Raw genomic sequence first — 20,426 nt, 5'->3', positions numbered from 1 at the left:
GCCAGGGGTCACAGCCGCGGCCCTGGTGACCCCAATATGACGTCCATGGTGCTGTGGCACTGCAGGATGCAGTGTGCAGAAATGCAGACCTGATGGAACAAGAGAACGCTGCAGACGAGTCTTGAAGTGGCCATGTTACGTGCCTGCAGCAAGCGGTGGGGTGAGGGGGGATTCACTGGCATGCTTCACTGCAATGGCAGCATCCACATGGGTTCAGATGTGTGGGCAATGCACGGACCGCACAGCATCCTTACACAGAAGCAGGCCAGAGCCTTCCAAGTCACCTTCCTTTTGTTCTTTCGGGCCGTTTTCTCTAATTAAAAAGACCAATTTGTTGATCAGATCTGCTCTTCTTTAACAGAAAACACTTTGATAGGTGAAGGATTATGAAAAATGCATCCAGTGATTTATTAATGTACTAGGATTATATTTTATGAATAGATCCTGAAATAAATAAATGGCTTCTGATGGAGGGAGACAGAGGGCGACAGACAGAGGGAGGGGGCGACGAAGGGAGGGAGACAGACGGAGACAGATAGAGGGAGAGAGACAGATAGTGGGAGGGAGACAGAGAGAGAAGGAAAGAGAGGGAGACGGAGAGAGAGGGAGACAGGGAGGGAGACAGGGAGGGAGACAGAGGGAGAGAGACAGAGGGAGGGAGGCAGAGGGAGGGAGACGGACAGAGGGAGAGAGAGGGAGGGAGACAGAGAGAGGGAGACAGAGAGAGCGGGAGACAGACAGAGTGAGTGAGAGGGAGAGCGAGAGGGAGGGAGACAGATAGAGATAGAGACAGACAGAGAGAGATGGAGGCAGAGACAGGGGCAGACAGGCAGAGAGAAACTGAGAGGGAGACAGAGGGAGGGAAACAGGGACAGACAGGGACAGACAGAGACAGGGACAGGCCCAGACAGCGGCAGGGACTAAGACAGACAAAGAGGGAGACGGAGACTGAGGGATAATTAGAGAGGGAGGGAGACAGAGGGTGATAGAGGGAGGGGGAGGTAGGGAGACAGAGGGAGGGAGACAGAGAGAGAGAGACCGAGAGAGAGGGAGACAGAGAGAGAGAGGGAGACAGAGAGAGAGGGTGACAGATGGAGGGAGACAGATGGAGGGAGACGGAGACAGACAAAGAGGGAGACAGAGAGAAAGGGAGGGAGACAGAGAGAGGGAGGGAGACAGGGAGAGAGACAGAGAGAGGGAGAGAAGAGAGATAGATGGAGGGAGGGAGGGAGGGAGACAGAGAGAGAGAGGGGGAGGGAGACGGAGAGAGGGAGAGAAGAGAAATGAATAGAGCGAGGGAGACAGATAGATAGAGGGAGAGAAGAGAGATAGATAGAGGGAGGGAGACAAAGAGGGAGAGAGGGAGAGAGAGAGCTAGGGAGAGGTAGAAGAGAGAGAGGTAGGAGAGAGAGAGAGAGAGAGATAGAGAGAGATGTGTGTATGCTTGGTCTGGTGGCTCAGTGGATGAAGGCGTCCGCTGCAGGGGCATGTGTTCAACCTCATGGTCATAGTTTTTTTGTTGCTGTAGCCCCAACCCCCTCCCCCACTGACCCCGCCCCCACCGGTGCAGCCTCTCGGCCACAAACCACACTGTAAATTTGCCCCCCCCCGAGAGAAAGTTTGTGAGTACCCATGCTCTAGAACCACGTCAACCTGATATAGAATTTTTTTGTTTTTTCTGGCCATTTTTAGTTTTTTCCTCTGTGTTATGGTAGTTGCCACGTCATCTACTGTGGCGCCTCACACGATTTTTCTGTTCCCCCTATGGGTTTCTTTGTTTATTTAAGCTCTTTGTCTTATTAGAATTTTTATTAAATGTATTTAATACTTGTGCTCAATCATGTCGGAGGATGGTGATGAAGTTAAAATGTTGCCCCCCCACTGGAAACATTTCTGCGGATGCCCATGCCTGTAGTACTCCGACACATGGAATGATGTCGAAAAGGTCACTGCCTGACACCAATAATCTAACGGTTCCTCTGCTTCGACAGTCACCTCTTCTGTAAAATCATGCAGGTCTGCTCAGTAATGTTGCTAGGTGAGGCGCATTTGGGCATGCTTTAAAAGAGCCAATTTAAAAGCACAGGAAATATATCTCACCAAAACCCACATATTGCACGGTAAATAGTAGGCGTGAGCGGCAGCGTGCTGGTAAAATCCGCTCAAGTTTTTTTGCCAAACTCTGCGCCCCAAACAGAGTGCGAAGTAGCAAAACTCCACGAACTCCACTGGCGAAGCCGAATCCACCACCCACCCCTGCATAAGATCTTCTCAGTAAATCAGTGAATTATAGCGTGAATTATAGCGTTTGCACCAGAGACCATGAATACATATTGACAACATTTTAACCTTTCAAATATCGAGGCTTCCAAAACATGGAATGGAATGAACAGTTTTACCCACAGAATTGTAGCATTTTCATTGCCATAAATGTACGATTATTATTAGGATTATTAACCAGTTGGTTAGCTCGGATATTTAGTATCCAATCTAGCACTAAACAATTGAGAATGACCAATTTTTGATGTCATCCTGGATGCTATTTTGTACAGATTATTCTTCATTGATTTATGTCTGAATGATCCCTGTTTTAGACATGCACATAATTGTGACTCTCCTTTTGATTGATTCTAGAATACCCCATGTTACAAGATACTACCACTGTTGAACTATTACTATCTTTTAAGTATGGAATGTAGAGCACTATGTAAAGTGCTCTGTTACCCTAGTTGGTCAGGCACGCGCCATACAACAAGCAAAACGTTAAAAAATACATATTAGTGCATCAGTAGTGGTGATACGCCAATTCTGTCTCACTATTTACCACCATAGTGTAGCATCACTCAACGGTACTTGCAATGTTCTTTATCCTCGACTTTCACATTGTTATCGCTTGTACCTGTTTTTTGTTTTATTTATAAAGTGTTTATTTTAATTCACTTTATAAAAATAAAATGAAATTCTCATAAAATACGGAAAACTACATGCAAGGGAGCTCAGGTACCTTACTCAAAGATTTCAGCACATATCTTCTAAGGTTGAATAGTTCCTTGTGGAATGTGAGTAGGGGTGGGGAGGCGAAAGAAGCGCTGATATTTCAACAGTTGGTTGACCCTATATTTCAATTACACTGACCCCCCCCACCCCGTGGCATCCCCTTCTGTGCTGGAATTCAACTTTGAGGGCTGTATGTGTCTGTTTCACTCAAGCTCAACTATGTTATCCATGTGCCCCATTTTGCTCAGTAGACACAGGGACAGTGTCTTCTTTTATACACCACTCTCTCTGTTCCCATGTGTTGATCCATGCCTGTGCACTACCTGCTCAAGCTGTGCAATAAGTTGCTATATCCTGATTAGTGATTGTTAATCTGAGGCAGCAGAGAATCTGTTTTATTCTGGACATGTCCACATCATTTGGAATGCCAGCATCAGATATTTCAGGTTTAGAGAGAACCCCACCTCCAGCGCTACAGTCGGTACATGTCTGATCTTCACCCAGGATGTCTGTACAGCACTGTCGTTCCACAGGGTGTGGATAAGAGTGTCTGCCTCCTTCCCACATTTCATACAGCTGGTATCTATTATATGCCCCAGCTTATATAACCTGCTGTAATGGCAGTATATCATGTGGAGGATATTATGCACAATAAGCCTCAAGCTAGCTTTTTTGGGTCCTTCTCTGTGATGCGACAAAGCAACATACTCAGCTACTTGCACCTGTTCTTGGACTTTTGATAAGTCTGTAACCATCTATATCTGCTCCTGGCTGGTAGACCCGTACTTTCCACACCCATTCGATAATCCATACCTCCTCAAGCCCCTCGTTGGTTTCTAAGGGAAGCCTTCATATTTACTCTGAAAGGGCAATGGTTTACTTTAACTGAATGTCAGGACCAGTCTAGTCATTCTGCCACTCTTGGTATTTTCCCAGTGAGATGGAGGACAGCCATAACCCAGCTGTAAAAACCCCATTGCTCCCTAATAATTAGGAACTCTTTCAGTGTAGTTTTGGTTGGAGCATCTTTTAATGGCTGCTTTTGATTAAGCCTGGGCGGAGTTCTGCTATGCGAAACTCCGCAAAGTGCAAAAAAACGTTGCTGCACTACGCAGAGCTCCAAAAGCAGTGGAGTCCATTAGATGAATGCCATTTGCACTGTGCAATCATAGTGAACGGCACCATACCCAGCGCAAGCGGGTGCTGCTTCCTTTCTGCCGCGCGAGTAGGTTTTTACTCGAGCTTTCTCAACGCGAACGGATGGTTTCTCAATGCGAGCGGTCGTGACTACTCGCAATGAGAAATCTGACCGCCAACGTTGAGAAATCTCGCCGGAAGGTTGATTTTCCACGTTCGTGCTCTCCAAATTGATGTTGACGATCTCAAATGAGGAAAAATCTCACCGGGAGGTGAATTTTCCTCGCTCGCTCTCGCCAACTTGACGTTGGCGAACAAGAGCGAGGAAAAAGGCTCCGTTCCGCTACGCAAGGCGCAGTTTTTCAGAAATCTGTGAGCTACGAGTAACACCCAGTGCAGAAAACTCTGCAAACTCTGCGAGCGCAGCGGAGTTCACCGCCCAGACTTACTTTTGATTTCCAGCTCAGCCTTGATTATCACTAGCCTGTAGTAATGGCAGTAAGACATATGAATGTCTCTTTTCTATCTCCTCCAACTGACACAACACTGTGCCTCCAGGTTGCACTTATTTAGTTAAATGTGCTTTGCATTATGGTGGTGTTACTTGTAAAAAACGTTTTAGGGACTAGTAAACTGTGCACAACACCAAATTAGTTGACAGAAAAAGGCCCCCTGCGCAGTAGCGGCCGCCACATACAAAAGTTGCCAGGGGAGGGAGTGGGCACGCTTGAGGGGGGAGCGAATGGTGGGAGTGTAATAATAAAAAGGAAAAAAGTACCTTAAGTGGCCGGCTGCGTCCCATGTCATGCCTGGTGTTTCCTCTTACTTGTCCCAGCAGGCCCAGGGGCTGCATCAGACTGCCTGTCCAATCCTTGTGCTGCAGAGCAGCGTGGGTATTGCCCTGAGCGGGCTGGAAAGAAGCTCCGGTCAGGGAGTCTGTGGGGTTTCTCCAGCCCGGCTGTTCAATGCAGCTGGGTTAGAGAAACCTAAGTGCGTATGTGTGTTTTGGTTGTCCTGAGATGGCCGGCTAAACACTCATACGCACTTAGAGAGTGCACATAGCACTCCTCCTACCTCCTCCCATGACCTGGTTACTCAAACACAGTAAAGCAAGCATTTAACAGGAGGTGGAAAGATACACCAAAGAGCTACAAGCATGAGGTGAGAAAGTAATCATCCTCTGGGTAGAGCCAAATCCCACTCTATGTATATTTTAAAGAATTGATAACAATAATGTCTAGCACACAGCTTGCAGTCACGATAGGTTTAATAAATAGTACATATATAACTTGAACACGGATCCAGCAAGAGTAATCCTCCTCTGGCTCTACCCAGAGGAAGATTACTCTGTTTATATTTTAACGAATTGATAACAATTATTCTGGCGCACAACTTGGAGTCGAGCCATGCATAAAAAGCAGTACATATATATCTTGAACATGGATCCAGTAACACCTATTTGATCTGCTAATTCCATTCTACACCTCAGAGTGCAATGCAGTACCATAAGGTATCAGTGATGTCAAGGCATCAAGAGTCTTTGGAGTCCAGCCACAGCATTACTCTGCTTGTAAAATAAGAGCTGTCCAGTGACTAATTCAACAGTAGTCTCTGAGTTAAGGAGCCATGCATGAGTGTTGTAAGTATATGGATGGGCCATGACTCAGGAGAGGTGATCTCAAGTGGGTCATGATACCCCTTACCCGCACTCAGCAGTGGTAATAAATTGCATAGTGCCCTCTGCGTATTGCGTTTATTAGTTGACTTTCACATGTAGATGCTATAGATCTCTAACTCGAAGACGAAATCAAGGGGTTAATTTCATGAAGAGTGATTTGGAGTTTATTATTACAAAGTGAATATTACATGAAATCTGCAAGACAGTAAGGAATTACTTCTCAAATGAGTCTACCAAACTAGGACAGTAAAAGGGAAATCAGTCCTTGCAGTGTGGCAATAAATGGATGAATTACATTTACCAGTACATGCTTTATTGGCTCAAGTTTCTTTACATTGCTATGGAATAAATAAACCTAGTTGATTAACTCGATGCTGATGTATCCTTGTAATTTCCTGATTCAACGGATTGTCCTGTAATAATTCATTAGAGAAGACGTTTCTCACAATGCATCTGGAAAGTGTGGAGCAGACGCAGAGCATGAAATGTGTTTTCATGGTCAATAGCAGATACCACTTGATTTAGTGCAAAGCATCTTACGTACAGACCTCGACTGCCACCACCTACAAACATGAATCCTGCTTTGCGTCGTCCTGGCTTGCCACGGACAGTGTAGCCATTTTTTAAACTAAGTTCCACACCCAGAGGCTAATAAATAACGGTAACATGAGCATTTGACAGATGTGAACTCCAGCCCTTAAAGAATACTTTTTGCCCAGAACTCACCATTTTCCGATACAAATATATGAAAAATATCCTAGTTAGAGTGCAGTGCTTAATTTGTAAAAAGCATATGTGCCAAGGCACTCTTCACGAGGCACCTTGACCGCTCATTGACTCTGCCAACGCTGCCAACACAACTACTAACAATTGCACTCCTTCAAATGTGACAATTTGGACTGTTTCAGGCCCCCAAAGCTATAAGAATAGATCGGGTGGCAGGTATAAGTCATTTTAATGTATTTTAAATTAATAAACAACTATTGTTTTGCTTATCTCTAAATTAGACAAACAACTCCCCTATGTGGCAGACTGTCATAAGTGCTGGTGTTTACAATTATGTGCTGTCCCGAGCACCGGATACCACCGGCTCAAATTAAGCAGTGGTTGAGTGATGTACACACCGTACAATTCGTTATGGTGATTTGTTTGTTTGTATCGTGTCTTTGCAGCTAGATTCTTGGTGAAAAAACCTTTACAAAAACAGTCGGATCAGAGACAAGCTCCAGAGTTCATAGTCCGCCTGAAGCCTCATGTTGTTCCCTGTGGGTTTGACTGCCACATGAGCTGTGCGGTGCGTGGGAATCCTGAGCCACAGGTCACCTGGTACAGGAATGACAAGAACATCATTGAGGACCGCAGGCTCTGGAGCTCAAATATTGTCGGTGTCTGCTCCTTAGTGATTCCATCTGTCAGCCTGGAGGATGGTGGAGAGTACACCGTGGTAGCCAGGAACTCTTTGGGCGAGGCTACTTGCAAGGCCACATTAGCAGTGACAACAGGTAAGACATGTCCCGGGTTGGCTAGATGAGTGACGGAACAGGCTACGGCAAGGGAGCGGGTGAATTCTTGATGCATACTTTCCAGCAGCTTTGCACACATTCAGATCTTCTGAATTCTAGCAAGTTTGGTCACATTTGGTTTTAGACCATCAAAATGTTATGCTTCAAAGTCTTGAAATCTTAACTCAGAAATGTTAACTTCCAAATTCACTGTTATTATGTAGAAACCATGATTTCTTTGAGAAATAGGCAACAAGAAATTAGGATTTGCAATGCAATAGGTCTCGTATTACTGAATGTTTGAGCTATTGGTGTTGCAAATAATAATGCAGTGGTTGCTGTGATACAATTTTCAAGTGACTATTTAGTCTGCCCTCTCGGTTCTGCTTTGCGGATGCTGCCAATTGAACAATGAGGTGGAAGAACAGTGTTGTTTTGTGGATACTTATCAGTGTTGAGTATTACATCCTGCTACATACATGCAGAGTTTGAGGTTTTATTCAGTCTCCGTCAGACCCAACTCTGCACTCCTATCTGTGCAACCTGCTAGTGCCAGGGATTTTAAGCTTCAGCCATCTGCAACTTGTGACTGACCTCTTAAAATGTATGTGGCTGCTGTGGGAGTCTAGAAGTCGTAAGGAAAAAAGTTCAGCAGCAAGCAACAGGTTCCTTCCTATTCTCCGGAGACTAAACTGGAAAAAATCTGGGCTGCCCTTATTCCTACAGTAGAAATGCTCACATTTATTATCCATCTGTCTCAGCTCTTTTCCTGGTATATTGTTTGTGGCAGACGAGCTTAAGAAAACAAGGGAAGAAAACAAACCCTCCTGCCCATTGAGAAGGTGGTTGTGAGTGTAAAGTACAAGTATTCCACCTCAGCTGTTCCTCAATGCTTTAGACAGTTCATCTTTTTACTAACCGGCCAGAAAGTTTGGGTTTACATATGTATCACTTGTCCTCCGCAGGTCTGCACATGCCGGAAATCATGAGCTTTTTACCTTTTTCCTTTCTGTAGTCAATAAAATTGTCCTTGGAGATATCTGAATAAGGTTAGGCCTCGGGATGCTAACTTACATATAAAGCAGCACTGGCTTCCATGCTGTTTTGCTTCACATTTTAAAAATATTTTTCTTATGTTTTACCGTAAGTTAGATGAAAAGGGGCTGAGCGTTTATTGCACAAGACTTGGACAGCGGGCTTATTTTCATCTCCACAGTTGTTTACGATACATTTTCCATTTTGCATTGTAAAACTGTAACCAAATTTGAAATGTATGGTACTAGAACGCGTGCATAAGACACTCACATTTTCCCTTACATCCTTTAAAATTAATACATTATCTGAACTCCCAACAAAGTGTTTAGTTGCTATGGTCATGATTGGCATGTCCAGTAATCTGTCCAGACACAAAGGTCACGCACAGACACACAGTTAAAGAGGCATGTGGCACAGTGATAAAAGGCATGAGACCGCAGACATGAGAAACACGGATCAGACATACATCAGAAACAGCACAGAAGGAACAGAGGGGCAAAACACACAGCTGTGGCCAGACACTGACAGGTCAGCAGACCCGCAAAGAAAACCAATCGGAGAGCCTTACCAGTGGATTTGCACAGCTGAAACACTGCGAGGCTTGTTCGAGATGGAGTGCCACCAACCACGGGGAAGGGTGCTGCCTGGGCTGACATGGTGGTGGAGCAGCTAACTCACCTTTCCCATCACAGCTGTTTATCCCCACCCACACAGATGCAGCTTCTTGTAAACTATAAAACCTTAAACAGTGGCAGTAACTATGAAATATTCTACCTAGATGTCCAACCAGCAAAGGATCATACAGACGAACAATAATCCAATGCACAGAAATGCTCCCGGCACTGAGAGAACACTACAATTGGGCCGCACTTCCAGGGCGGCTGGGCCACATGCTGGGAGCTCCCAAATATGCTTATAGCTCAGAGGGTGATTCAGATTGCTCATGGCAGAGGTCAGGGAGTAATCTGCTAGGCACTAGTTCTGATCCTAATGTCACCCCGGTTATATCATTCTACGTTTCCACATTTGCCGCACAGCGTGCTCTTGAGCAACAACATCCTTTGGCTTCAGTTGCAAATGTTAAGATTGCTAAATGGTTTCAATCTACCTAATGCCGCAATCTGCCTGGGGATTACAGTTTCAGTAAAACAGCTCAGTGGGTTCAAGCACCTGGCACGGCCTGCCGGTCACAATTAAAGTAAGCTAGCTCAAATGGTCAGTGTAGCTGGCGGAGAGTTCTGGGTATGTACACCTTGCTGCCATCTTGTATGAACCGCAGTGCTGCATTACTGTAAATACTGGAGCCTTTCATCTCTCTGGAGTTACAGTGCTGAGAAAATCAGTGACACCGCGGCAGAAAGTAACAATTCAAAAAAAGATTTAGCCAAAAAAACAGATAAAGAAAAAATCCACAAGGAGACCATAACTGGCTGGTACTCCTTTGCCTTGAACGGAAGTGAGCTATCTGCTGCCAGAACGAGTCAGGATGCAGCAATTAAGAGGGGCACTGGAGGGAACCAATGGCATGCAGCAGGCGAGAATGACGTTGTGTAAGTGATTACAGCAGGTCTTGCATGGAGCACATGCGCACTGTAGGCTCAACCTAATAGCTAAATTCCAAATTAATAGCTTGTGCAGCCGAGTGTAAATTCTGATGTGGTGACACTTAGTGGCCAGTCTCTGGAATGTTGCTGCACCAAGTTTCTTCCTTACCATTGCCATTTGGTTTCACACAATCTAGGCGCTCCATCATAGTTATTTATGTTTTGATGCCCGTCAGATACACGGTGCTGTCATTGTGCAACAGGAAATTGTACAACTAGAGATGCAGGTTCACTTTCTCAGCAATGGACTGAGGTCGAAAGACGAGCTATTTGAAAATCCCCCCATTACATACATGTAAAATAAAATCCCTTCAACTGTAAATTCTCACATGAGGTGCCTCCACTTTGCTTACCCACCTGAATACTCCTGTTAAGTAATTGTTCATCTTATGCCTAAAGGCTAAAGAAATGGAAATTGAATATACGTTGTAGAGTGCTGGCAAATGAACATTTGCAAAGTCCATACCCTTTTCTTGGGTGCTAACATTATTTTATTTAAAACATTACTAACTATGATCAATGCAGGACCATAAACAAAGTGGTATAATGCATCTAAAAGTTTCTACCGAGAACACAAGTCTAAACTCACTAACCAAAAAACAACTAAATGAAAAAGTGACCTTTGTTTCTAGAGCAGCATGTTACTTGCCATAATGCACTTTAGCACTTCGACAGGAGTAAATACAACTACAAGGCAACCGGTGAACCCACAACATTACACAACTTACCATACACTGTAATACATCACAACTTTTTACCGTACCAAACCAAATGATGTCACATGCTATAATACTACATTAAATAACAGTATGCCATTTTATTTCACCTTAGCACATCACTACATGCAACACTTTGCACCGCACCGTACTATCCAACACTTCAAAATGAATACTATACTGCCACATTATACATCAGCTCACAACATGAGACTCCACATCATATAACACAAAACCAGAGTTCACTTCAGCCCTTTACTTTATACCACATTGTGCAGCACCTACCTCTCCAACACCAAAAATCATCACTCACAGCTCATTTAAAATTCAACATTGTTCAACCTTAAAGGTCACAGATTATATAGATATTTGCACCCCAAAAGCTTATAACACTGCCTAACCACTCTAATGGTGACATCACTATGCAGTATACTGTTGCCAGGATTGCACAAATGTACACCACAATCACATAACTGTCTGCATACCTCATCGCACCACTGTATACAGTACAACGTATCATGCCAGCACCACACTAAGTTACTTAATAGACTACCTCGTCACTTCAAATCACAGCATACCACCACATACACTATATTATAGTCCTCCACTACGGAACATTTTATGCTGCATACCACACGAAACAATACAACACATCATACCAAACCATGCTTAAATATGCCCTCAGACAAAGCTTCACTACATACCATTCACCACGTCAAACAATATCACAGTCATGCACTGCGAATCACCATCCATCACATAACCTGCCACAACAAATAACTCCACCAGTTGCCAAGCCTCACTACTCTACTCTTCACTACCTCACAATGTGCACATCATGCCACAGCTCCCCATTAAGAATCTGCATTCCACTCCATGACCAGAGACCTTTCCGCATCACACATCTAAACATTACACTGCACTACAGCATACCAACCCTCACCACACCAGCGCACGTGATGAAACACACCATTCTACATCACGCTCTCCATACCTCACAACACCACCCTTTGCATAAAATCTCTGCCCATGTATAGCCGTATATCAGTGGTGTAGTGGTGGTGGCTTAACTGGTCTTCCCAGAGTCACATAAGCACATTTATAAGTTGCCTGATCCTGGTCGCGTGCAGCATTCATTCAGCAGCCTCAGGACAGAGAAGACTCCAGCAGGGCTTTGTCAGGCATCTGTGCTGCGGCTATGCATGCGTGTTATCGATGGCATATTATCAAATGCAAAGTATATAGCAGCAGCTTGAATCCGCTGCAAGCCCTACTCCAACATCATGGTCATTGGCCTTGTTCTCCAGAGCAGCGTCACAAGGCTCATGATGGCACAGGAAAACAGGCCTGAATCCACCCTTCTCATCTCGTCACAGGAGGTTCACCAGATCTACCCGAGCCTATGAACAGATGAAAAAGGTGGTGTTAGAGACACAGCCTTCGACTCCACCCTGTCCCATCATATCACAGGCTGGGTTTGCGGCAAGAGAGCCTTGCCCCAGCTTGTGACAACATGAGAAAGTGTGGGGGTCAAAGGTAAGGCAGTTACTAAGGCATCTTCCCCCATGTCAGGCAGAGCAGGAGAGTCGCATGTGTGAGGACCCTTTAACATGTTCATCCCTGAACTAGCAGTCCTTAAGAAGGCATGAGCTGTCAGCATGAAAGTTGAGCCCTACCCGATTCCCACACGTGCACACTGAGCAATGGACCCAGATGGCAATCAGCAGGTGTGTTCAGCGAAGAGGCACGCGCAGGCTTTGCGTGCGAGCTGATCATTGTAGGGTGGAGTCTGAAGGCCCTTATTAAGGAACCATCACTGTTATTACTCCGGTGTGGTTGACAAGAGTTTGTTTCTAGATCCACCTAAAAGGGAAAGCCAGAACAAGCATTGGAAATGCAATAGGTCTCGCATTAGGAACGTTTGAGCTATTGGTATTGTAAATGACACTTTTTTTATTTATGTGTTGGTTTTGAAAGTAGCAAAATTAATAGCTTTGTCAGTTGCAATGTCAATAGTTTTAACTTTTGCAAATGTGACACCTATAGCATTTGTAATGCAATGTGTGTTGTATTTACGTGACTTAGATGTATTGATATTGCAAATAACAATGGCTTTTAATTTTGTAAATAATTAATACTTAAATAAAAGTTATTGTAATTTATAATGGCAATAGCTTAAACGTTTGTAAATAACTTTTGTGAAGATTATGTTCAGTGTATTTTATTGTGACGAAAATCCAAGAACATTGCATTTGCACCTACACACACACACAGCCACACACATATAGATGTGGTGGTGGTGGATCTGGGGAATATGGTGGTGGTGGATGTGGTGGTGGTGGTGATGGTGGATGTGGTGGTGATGGTGGTGGATGTGGGGGTGGATGTTGTGGTGGATGTGGATGTGGTGGAGGTGGTGGATGTGGTGGTGATGTGGTGGATGTGGTGGTGGTGGATGTGGTGGTGGTGGATGTGGTGGTTGTGGATGTGGTGAAAGTGGTGGTGGATGTGGTGGTGGAAGTGATGGTGGTGGGTATGGTGGATGTGGTGGTGGTGGATGAGGTGGTGGATGAGGTGGTGGATGAGGTGGTGGATGAGGTGGTGGATGTGGTGGTGGATGTGGTGGTGGTGGTGGATGTGGTGGTGGTGGTGGATGTGGTGGTGGTGGATGCGGTGGATGTGGTGGTGGTGGATGCGGTGGAAGTGGTGGGTGCGGTGGAAGTGGTGGATACGGTGGATGTGGTGGATGCAGTGGATGTTGTGGTGGATGTGGTGGTGGATGCGGTGGATGTGGTGGATGTGGTGGTGGTGGATGCGGTGGTGGTGGATGTGGTGGTGGTGGATGTGGTGGTGGTGGATGCGGTGGTGGTGGAAGTGGTGGTGGTGGAAGTGGTGGTGGATGTGGTGGTGGTGGATGTGGCGGATGTGGCGGTGGTGGATGTGGTGGTGGTGGTGGTGGATGTGGTGGTGGATGTCATGGTGGATGTGGTGGTGGTGGTGGATGTGATGGTGGATGTGGTGGTGGATGCGGTGGTGGATGTGGTGGTGGATGCGGTGGTGGATGCGGTGGTGGTGGTAGTGGTGGATGGGGTGGTAGTTGTAGTGGATGTGGTGGTGGATGTAGTGGTGGTGGGTGCGGTGGTGGTGGATTTCATGGTGGATGTGGAGGTGATGGTGGATGTGGTGGTGGTAGTGGTGGTGGATGCGGTGGTGGATGTAGTGGTGGATGCGTTGGTGGTGGATGCAGTGGATGTGGTGGTGGATGCGGTGGTGGTGGTGGATGCGGTGGTGGTGGTGGATGGGGTGGTGGATGTGGTGGTGGATGTAGTGGTGGTGGTGGTGGTGGATGCAGTGGTGGATGTGGTGGTGGTGGATGTGGGATATGGGGTTCTGCTCCTCTAGCCTCATCAGAGGTACCTGCTCACAAAAGGGAGGAAAGGCACTCAACAGGTGTGGCAGAAGTAATGCACATCGTATACATTGCTAATTGTACACAAGGAAATCCAGGGGATTTTCTGGTTGGCTTCAGTGTAAGCATCTCATTTCTCTTTGTTGACGAACAGCTGACATAGTACATTGGTTTGACTCCCTAAAAACAAACATTTAGAACACATGAACTAGAATACCACTCTGCTGTTTAAGTTTAAGGGAACGACCAGAATTGCATCATCAATTCTCAAAGCAAGTCTCCACAAAAACCCCCAAAGAACGCGGTCCTGGTTCAGCTCGTCATCAGATTTTTTAGGTCAGTGTTAGCACATATCACACAGCAATGTTTAGTAAAACTAGAAATGGGTTGTCCGGCTGGTAACTCACAGAGCATATCATTATAGAAGCTACTGGGCTCACTATACGAGGGAAAGCCTGGGTGCCCGGCCCTGAGATCTTAAGGTAGTGATTCCGCAACAGAAAGACTAAGTTACTTAAGCGCCCTTGACACGCTCTGTAGTCTTTGGCAAGCATATCACCGAAGAAGGTGTAAGGGGGTGGGGGGCACAATGAAGCTAACAATTTTTAGATGCGCAGCCACGATTGTGTATTTACAACATTTTTAATAATACTTTATATCTTAAGTATATTTTCAATATAAACAGATCAAAATCAATGCAAACAACAAAACAATACAGCAATAGATCACACATGCTGGTGTAATAAAAAGTAATCTCCCAGTAAGGATGGTAATCTTGTGTGTGGTAATGACTACCAGTTAAAGTACATGCTCAGCACAATACAGTAATTAAAACAAGGCTCTTGACTAATCACACTGTACAATATCCTCATTCACAGAGCTTCAAAACACAACTTTAACAAAAAACAAAAAAATCCAATGCCAGCGAGTGCATGTACATAACTAAGCGCTTCGCAAACAGCTTTGGTTCGCAAAACCTGCCGAAAGGCTACATTTAAAATAAAAACTACAACAATCTCCCAAAACAGATTGCTTTGTATCTATTGTAACTGTTGTTGTTTCTGGCCATTAAGGACTGAAAACATCCAAACTACCACAAAACATAGATAAACACAACTACAACATCCAGAGCATGGATTGTCTCGGAGCTTGCGGGTGTTGACTGAACATTACGAGATACATCGGCCAAGGGGGTGGCCGTGGAGAGACAATTACAACAACCTAGGAACACCCTAGGCTTAGAAGAGGCCAAGCGGGTCACATAGCAACTGCAAGCTGGACTGCTGCCCTCTGCAAAATCAAGTGGTTGCAGATGAAAGGACAAACAAATAAAAACTGGTGCAGGGAGGGGAGTGTTCCTGAAGCGGTAACCACTGCCTCACCAGTTTCCTGCAGCAGTGAATCTAGCATCCCATCCCTGCCATTGGTGAGGGGTGTGAGGGAGTCAGCGGGGGTTTGTGAACACCTGACTGTGAGGGTGACGTCAGCAGGCCGCCTCTGGCTTCTGAGTAAAAGCTCAGACTCTGATGCAGGACTGGTGGGGTTCAGCATAAGGCAGGGTCAGCAGAAGGACAGAAGTGCCACAGGCTCAGTCCTAGTCAACAAGAGGGGAGCCCCACACTCTGGAATGCAGTTCAGCAAAATGGGCCACAAACTTCATAGATCAAAACATTGTTCAATCAGCTGCTTTGCAGCCACAACTCAACTCTTATTCCTAAAGCTGAGCAGATACCCACAAGCCAATCACAGTCCTGTGTGTCCCTGCAATTTCAAAGGCACAGACAGTGAAGAAGGGTCATGTTTAGCCCACTAAAAGAGAAGTCGGACATGCCAGGAGCAGACAGATGTCCAGAAAATCGTGTGAACCTTCTAGGTGCTCCCCAGGCAAAGTTCCAACTGTATCACTTCCAAAAGCAAAAACAGAGAACGACCCGGATCTAGTAGGGAATGAGGTGACACCTGCGGGCAGCGCTCCTTCTTGCAATTACATTTTACAGTAAAATAAACATTTGCAATCAGTTACAGAAACCCAAAAACACAGGCATTGGCAATGCTCGGTGGGGAAACCAGCTGCATAGGTCGCTGTGGCTTTTGTCTTTAAAAACGTGCTTTGGGAATGGAATTGGGCCAGGCTCATTTCCTCTTCTACTGTCCTGCATTTCAACAGCGCTAACTGGTACCCACCCCAGAGCGCAATGGAGAAAAGAAGCCTTACAACAAATGTGATCTGAAATCATGGGGATTGCGGCCACATATGGAAACAGACTGTACTAGATGAAGTATGACAACAATACCTTTCAGCATGTTATTTAATGTTGCGTAACTCCTTTTCAATTGGGGAGGGGGCGGAGCGGGGGTGTGGGAGGAGTGCGGGAACAGAGGGCGAGGGGAGGAGAGTAGGAGGAGGAGAGTAGGGGAGCTGTGGGGAGGGGGGAGGAGAAATGCGATGCGACATGGCAGGCAGGGGAGGGGGCGGAGCGGGGGTGTGGGTGGAGTGCGGGAACAGATGGCGAGGGTGAGGAGAGTAGGAGGAGGAGAGTAGGGGAGCTGTGGGGAGGGGGGAGGAGAAATGCGACGAGACATGGCAGGTAGGGGAGGGGGCGGAGCGGGGATGTGGGAGGAGTGCGGGAACAGACGGCGAGGGGAGGAGAGTAGGAGGAGGAGAGTAGGGGAGGCACGGCCTAGCGGCCGTGCAATCAAGAAGTGAGGGGGCGGGAGAGTAGGCAAGGCAGGCGGCTGGGGGCATGTGCACGCCCTTTTAAGCTCAATGCGCATGCGCATTGAGCTTAAAAGTCACGGGCACTGCAAGGAATCGCCACGATTCCTTGCAAGTTGGATAAAGAGTGGATAAGCCCCCATAGTCTCGCTTGCTCGATGCGCATGCGCATCGACAGGCGAGACCTAAAAACGGTGGCTTACTCAAACACCTTAGTGGTAAAGATGGAAAATCTTTCACTCCCATTAAGGAGCACCACTGAGGTAGGAAAAATACCCATCCTACAGACCATATAATTTAATCCACTCAGGCAGGGAATGGTTGGATGACCCATCAAAAACGAGTATATCTTTCATGGAAACCAACCTACAAATTGCAGATCACGGTCTATCTGCAAGAACCCAAAAGTATTAGCAAGTGCTGTGCTGTACAAATCATGCATAACATATCAGGGAATGTTAGGTTTCCTACGGTCTGAACAATGTTCTATTCTGCTTGTGCTCTGTGCAGTACTAAGGATATTCTAGCTCCAGACAGCAATATATGTTCAAGGGTGAGAATATCTGAAGTCATTCCCTCAAACGATCAAACCACTGTGGCAGTACTGTAACAACTTTAGTGTCAGGGCCCTTCTCAAGAGTGCACTGCAGCGTGTACCACCCACTGCCCCTCCCAGCACTGCCAATGACAGTACAACACAACTACCAACCATCGCACTCCTACAGGTGTCACAACTGAGACTAATCCAGACCACCCAGACCTATAACAATTGCGTAGGGGGCAGGTATTACTACTTTTTGTAATGTTTATGGAATTACTAAATACAATTGTTAAACACATCTCATAATAAGACAGACAGCACCACCATGTGCTATACTATCATTAGTGAGAATGAAGTGCCAAGCACCCACCAAAACCTCTGGCTCAAATTAAGCACTGGCAGTACCCGAAAGGGAAGGAATTTTAATTGTTTGCGATCACTCAATGCAAATGCCAACTTACTCTGCTATGCAACGTTTACAACGAAGTTTTTACAACGCACTACCATTACAACGCAGGCATTACCACGCATACCATTACAACGCATTGCGCTGGGGGGCGCTCTAGGATAGGGAATACGTTTAATTTTCTATCCAACACCTTCCCTAGTGTCCACGGGGACTGGAGTTGGAATAGAAAATTATACTTACCACTATCCAGCCCCTCTAAGCGCTATGCGTTGTAACAGTATTCATTGTAAATACCGCGTTGTAAAGGTATGGGTGGTAAAAGTATGCATGGTAACGTCATACATCCCTGCTATGCAGACTTGGGCCCTCATTACCAGTTAAGGGCTTCTTTCTGATCGCACAGGGATCAGCATTATGACTTGGGCCATTATTACCACACCCTCACAGCTTTCCCCTGATAGATTCCAGCAGGTCAACCCTGCTGAAATGTGTGGTGGTAAAAGCCCCTAAAAAAAGGCAAAAAATGCTGAATTACTGTGCATGAAATACAAAATTATGCATGATATGCCTCTTTTTTCAAGTTGAAAACTTGGAAAACGGGCTATTTATAAACCTATGGTAAATTCCTAACCCTGGGGTAATTCTGTTTACCACATGTGGTAAATCCCCTACCCTATTCTTCCCGACTTGTCAGCCATTTGTTTTACAGCATCGAAAAATTGAGTGTTTATGAAAGTGGATTGAAATCTGTAGTATGAGGCTCACAAGCTATACGTTGGCATATATAATACTTTCTGTTTCACTACATGCACAAACTCTCACAAATGTAAGGTAAATCAGTTCTCCTGGCAGAGTGTTCAAGAAAGACTGTGGTGTGTATGTTGATTTATTATTATTATTATTATTAATTTATAATTATTAATGATTGTTTCTTTTAAGTGCCATATTATCCCTCTTTTTCAGGTTCCACCTCATTCTAGCACAACCACACTTGTAAGATGTCTGTCCATCTGCCAGAAATATTCAAATTTGTATGGAAAACTATTATCCTCTATGGATACGTCAAGAGGTTTTGTAGCTGCACTGAAGCTACAGCGTCACCTGCTGTTACCATCTATGATTTTAGGGCATGAGTCTACTATGGCATACACTGCGTACCTACAATTCACGGCGTCCGGTGACATTGTACTACAATGCTCTCCATGTAAGAAAACTCTCCAACTTCCTCAGATGTCTTCTTACAACATCATTTGATGTCCCAAGCAACGGACTGCTACTCCAACTTTAAAATACTTTGAACCGTTTTTTTGAAAATGAATGGGTTGAGGCAGCAGACAAGACACCCTTCTCATGTGCAAATTTTAACCACTTAAACTTCATGTACTTTTAATTTTAGAAAGTTAAAGCACTTCGAGTTGTTGACTATGTTCAAACTGTTCCACATGGTGTCATGATTGATGGACAGCAGTCATTTGGTTGGACACCCAAAACCATTTACCAAATATACACACAAATATTTTGAAAATTGTGCACTTTTTGTGGGACTAGCAGTAGCAATATATAAAGGTTTTCACTTATTCAAATGTGTTTCCTATCACTGGTCCTCACATCCTGCACATCTTTCCCTGAGGGTTGACATTTAGCTATTAGAATATCCTTTCATGCTACAGTTTTTTTCACATCACTGTCCCTTTTCTTCTGATTATGGCGTTGTGCTTTTTTCAGCATTTTTTTCTGTAGGGGCTACCAGACATTCATTGTATTCACTAAGAAAGTCTTGAACCAGATTTAAACTATGCTGATCAGGAATAAAATATATCCTACTCTGTCACTGGCATGTTTTTGCTGACTCCCACACTCTTAAATTCGGCTAGTTGTCTTCTTTCCTTTTCAGTGGGCTCACACAATCCTACCCCAGATCTCAATACTACATGCAAATTTTTCCTGTACGGAATAAGAGCATTGGACAAGGAAGTGAGGGGAGAGGCCAGCAACTGTGAGATGTTAGTGAGCCCCAACAAAGTCACCACAAAGCAAAACCTGTTTCTGTAAGAAAACTCTGACTCATTCAAGCTAGGTTGCCAGAGGTTGCATGGCTTTCCTCAGAAAAAGACAAGCATCATAAGTGCAGAACAAGACATACAATTACAGAGCTAAGCAATTAAGCCATATTAGTTAAAAACACAAAAATCTAATAGGTAGAAAAACATTAAAAAAAATAATTACATTCAGATAATGGGTTGCAAAGTTATAGATACCAAATAGATATAGAAAGCCAAACCACTCCAGAAAGTTATGGAAATTTGTTCAATGTTATGTTGTGTGAAATGAAATAAAGTATTAAAAATGCATGACAAATTGTACACCAGGCGGATAATCGGTACCATTGGATTTGTGAGTTTAGCAACATCTCTTAGCCTTCCTTGAAGGCACTGCTAACATGCTCAGAGTGATGAAAAACTGCTGAGGCCGCTGTGGTAACTGTTTTTCACGTAGGCTTTGCATTTTGTCCTGGTTCTCCATACATGAATTTACAAACGTTTTGCAAAAATTCTTGTAGCAGTGCTACCTTGAGGAAATATCTCCAAGCCTTCAAGACTGGCCTCTCAGAAACCAGACCAATTTACCGGGTTCAGGAAGGCTCCGCCAACTCTACTTTCAGATACAAAAGAACAGTATTGT

At 45.0% G+C, this 20,426-nt stretch overlaps 1 protein-coding gene across 1 annotated transcript in view; it reads left to right on the top strand.

The window, feature by feature from the left end:
• IGFN1 (immunoglobulin like and fibronectin type III domain containing 1) overlaps positions 1 to 20,107 on the top strand; it is a 343,105-nt gene extending 322,998 nt beyond the window's left edge. Inside the window, exons 22-23 of the mRNA XM_086923163.1 lie at positions 6,985 to 7,314; positions 18,708 to 20,107. Of these exons, the coding sequence (XP_086779289.1) occupies positions 6,985 to 7,314; positions 18,708 to 18,724 (347 nt within the window). The 3' untranslated portion in view covers positions 18,725 to 20,107. The remainder of the gene's footprint in view (positions 1 to 6,984; positions 7,315 to 18,707) is intronic.
• Positions 20,108 to 20,426: the final 319 nt, after the last annotated feature.

This window comes from Lissotriton vulgaris, chromosome 5, assembly GCF_964263255.1.
Source record: "Lissotriton vulgaris chromosome 5, aLisVul1.2, whole genome shotgun sequence".
NCBI lineage: Eukaryota > Metazoa > Chordata > Amphibia > Caudata > Salamandridae > Lissotriton > Lissotriton vulgaris.
Note: the sequence above shows the minus strand (reverse complement) of the source record. Positions and strands in the feature narration are given on the sequence as shown.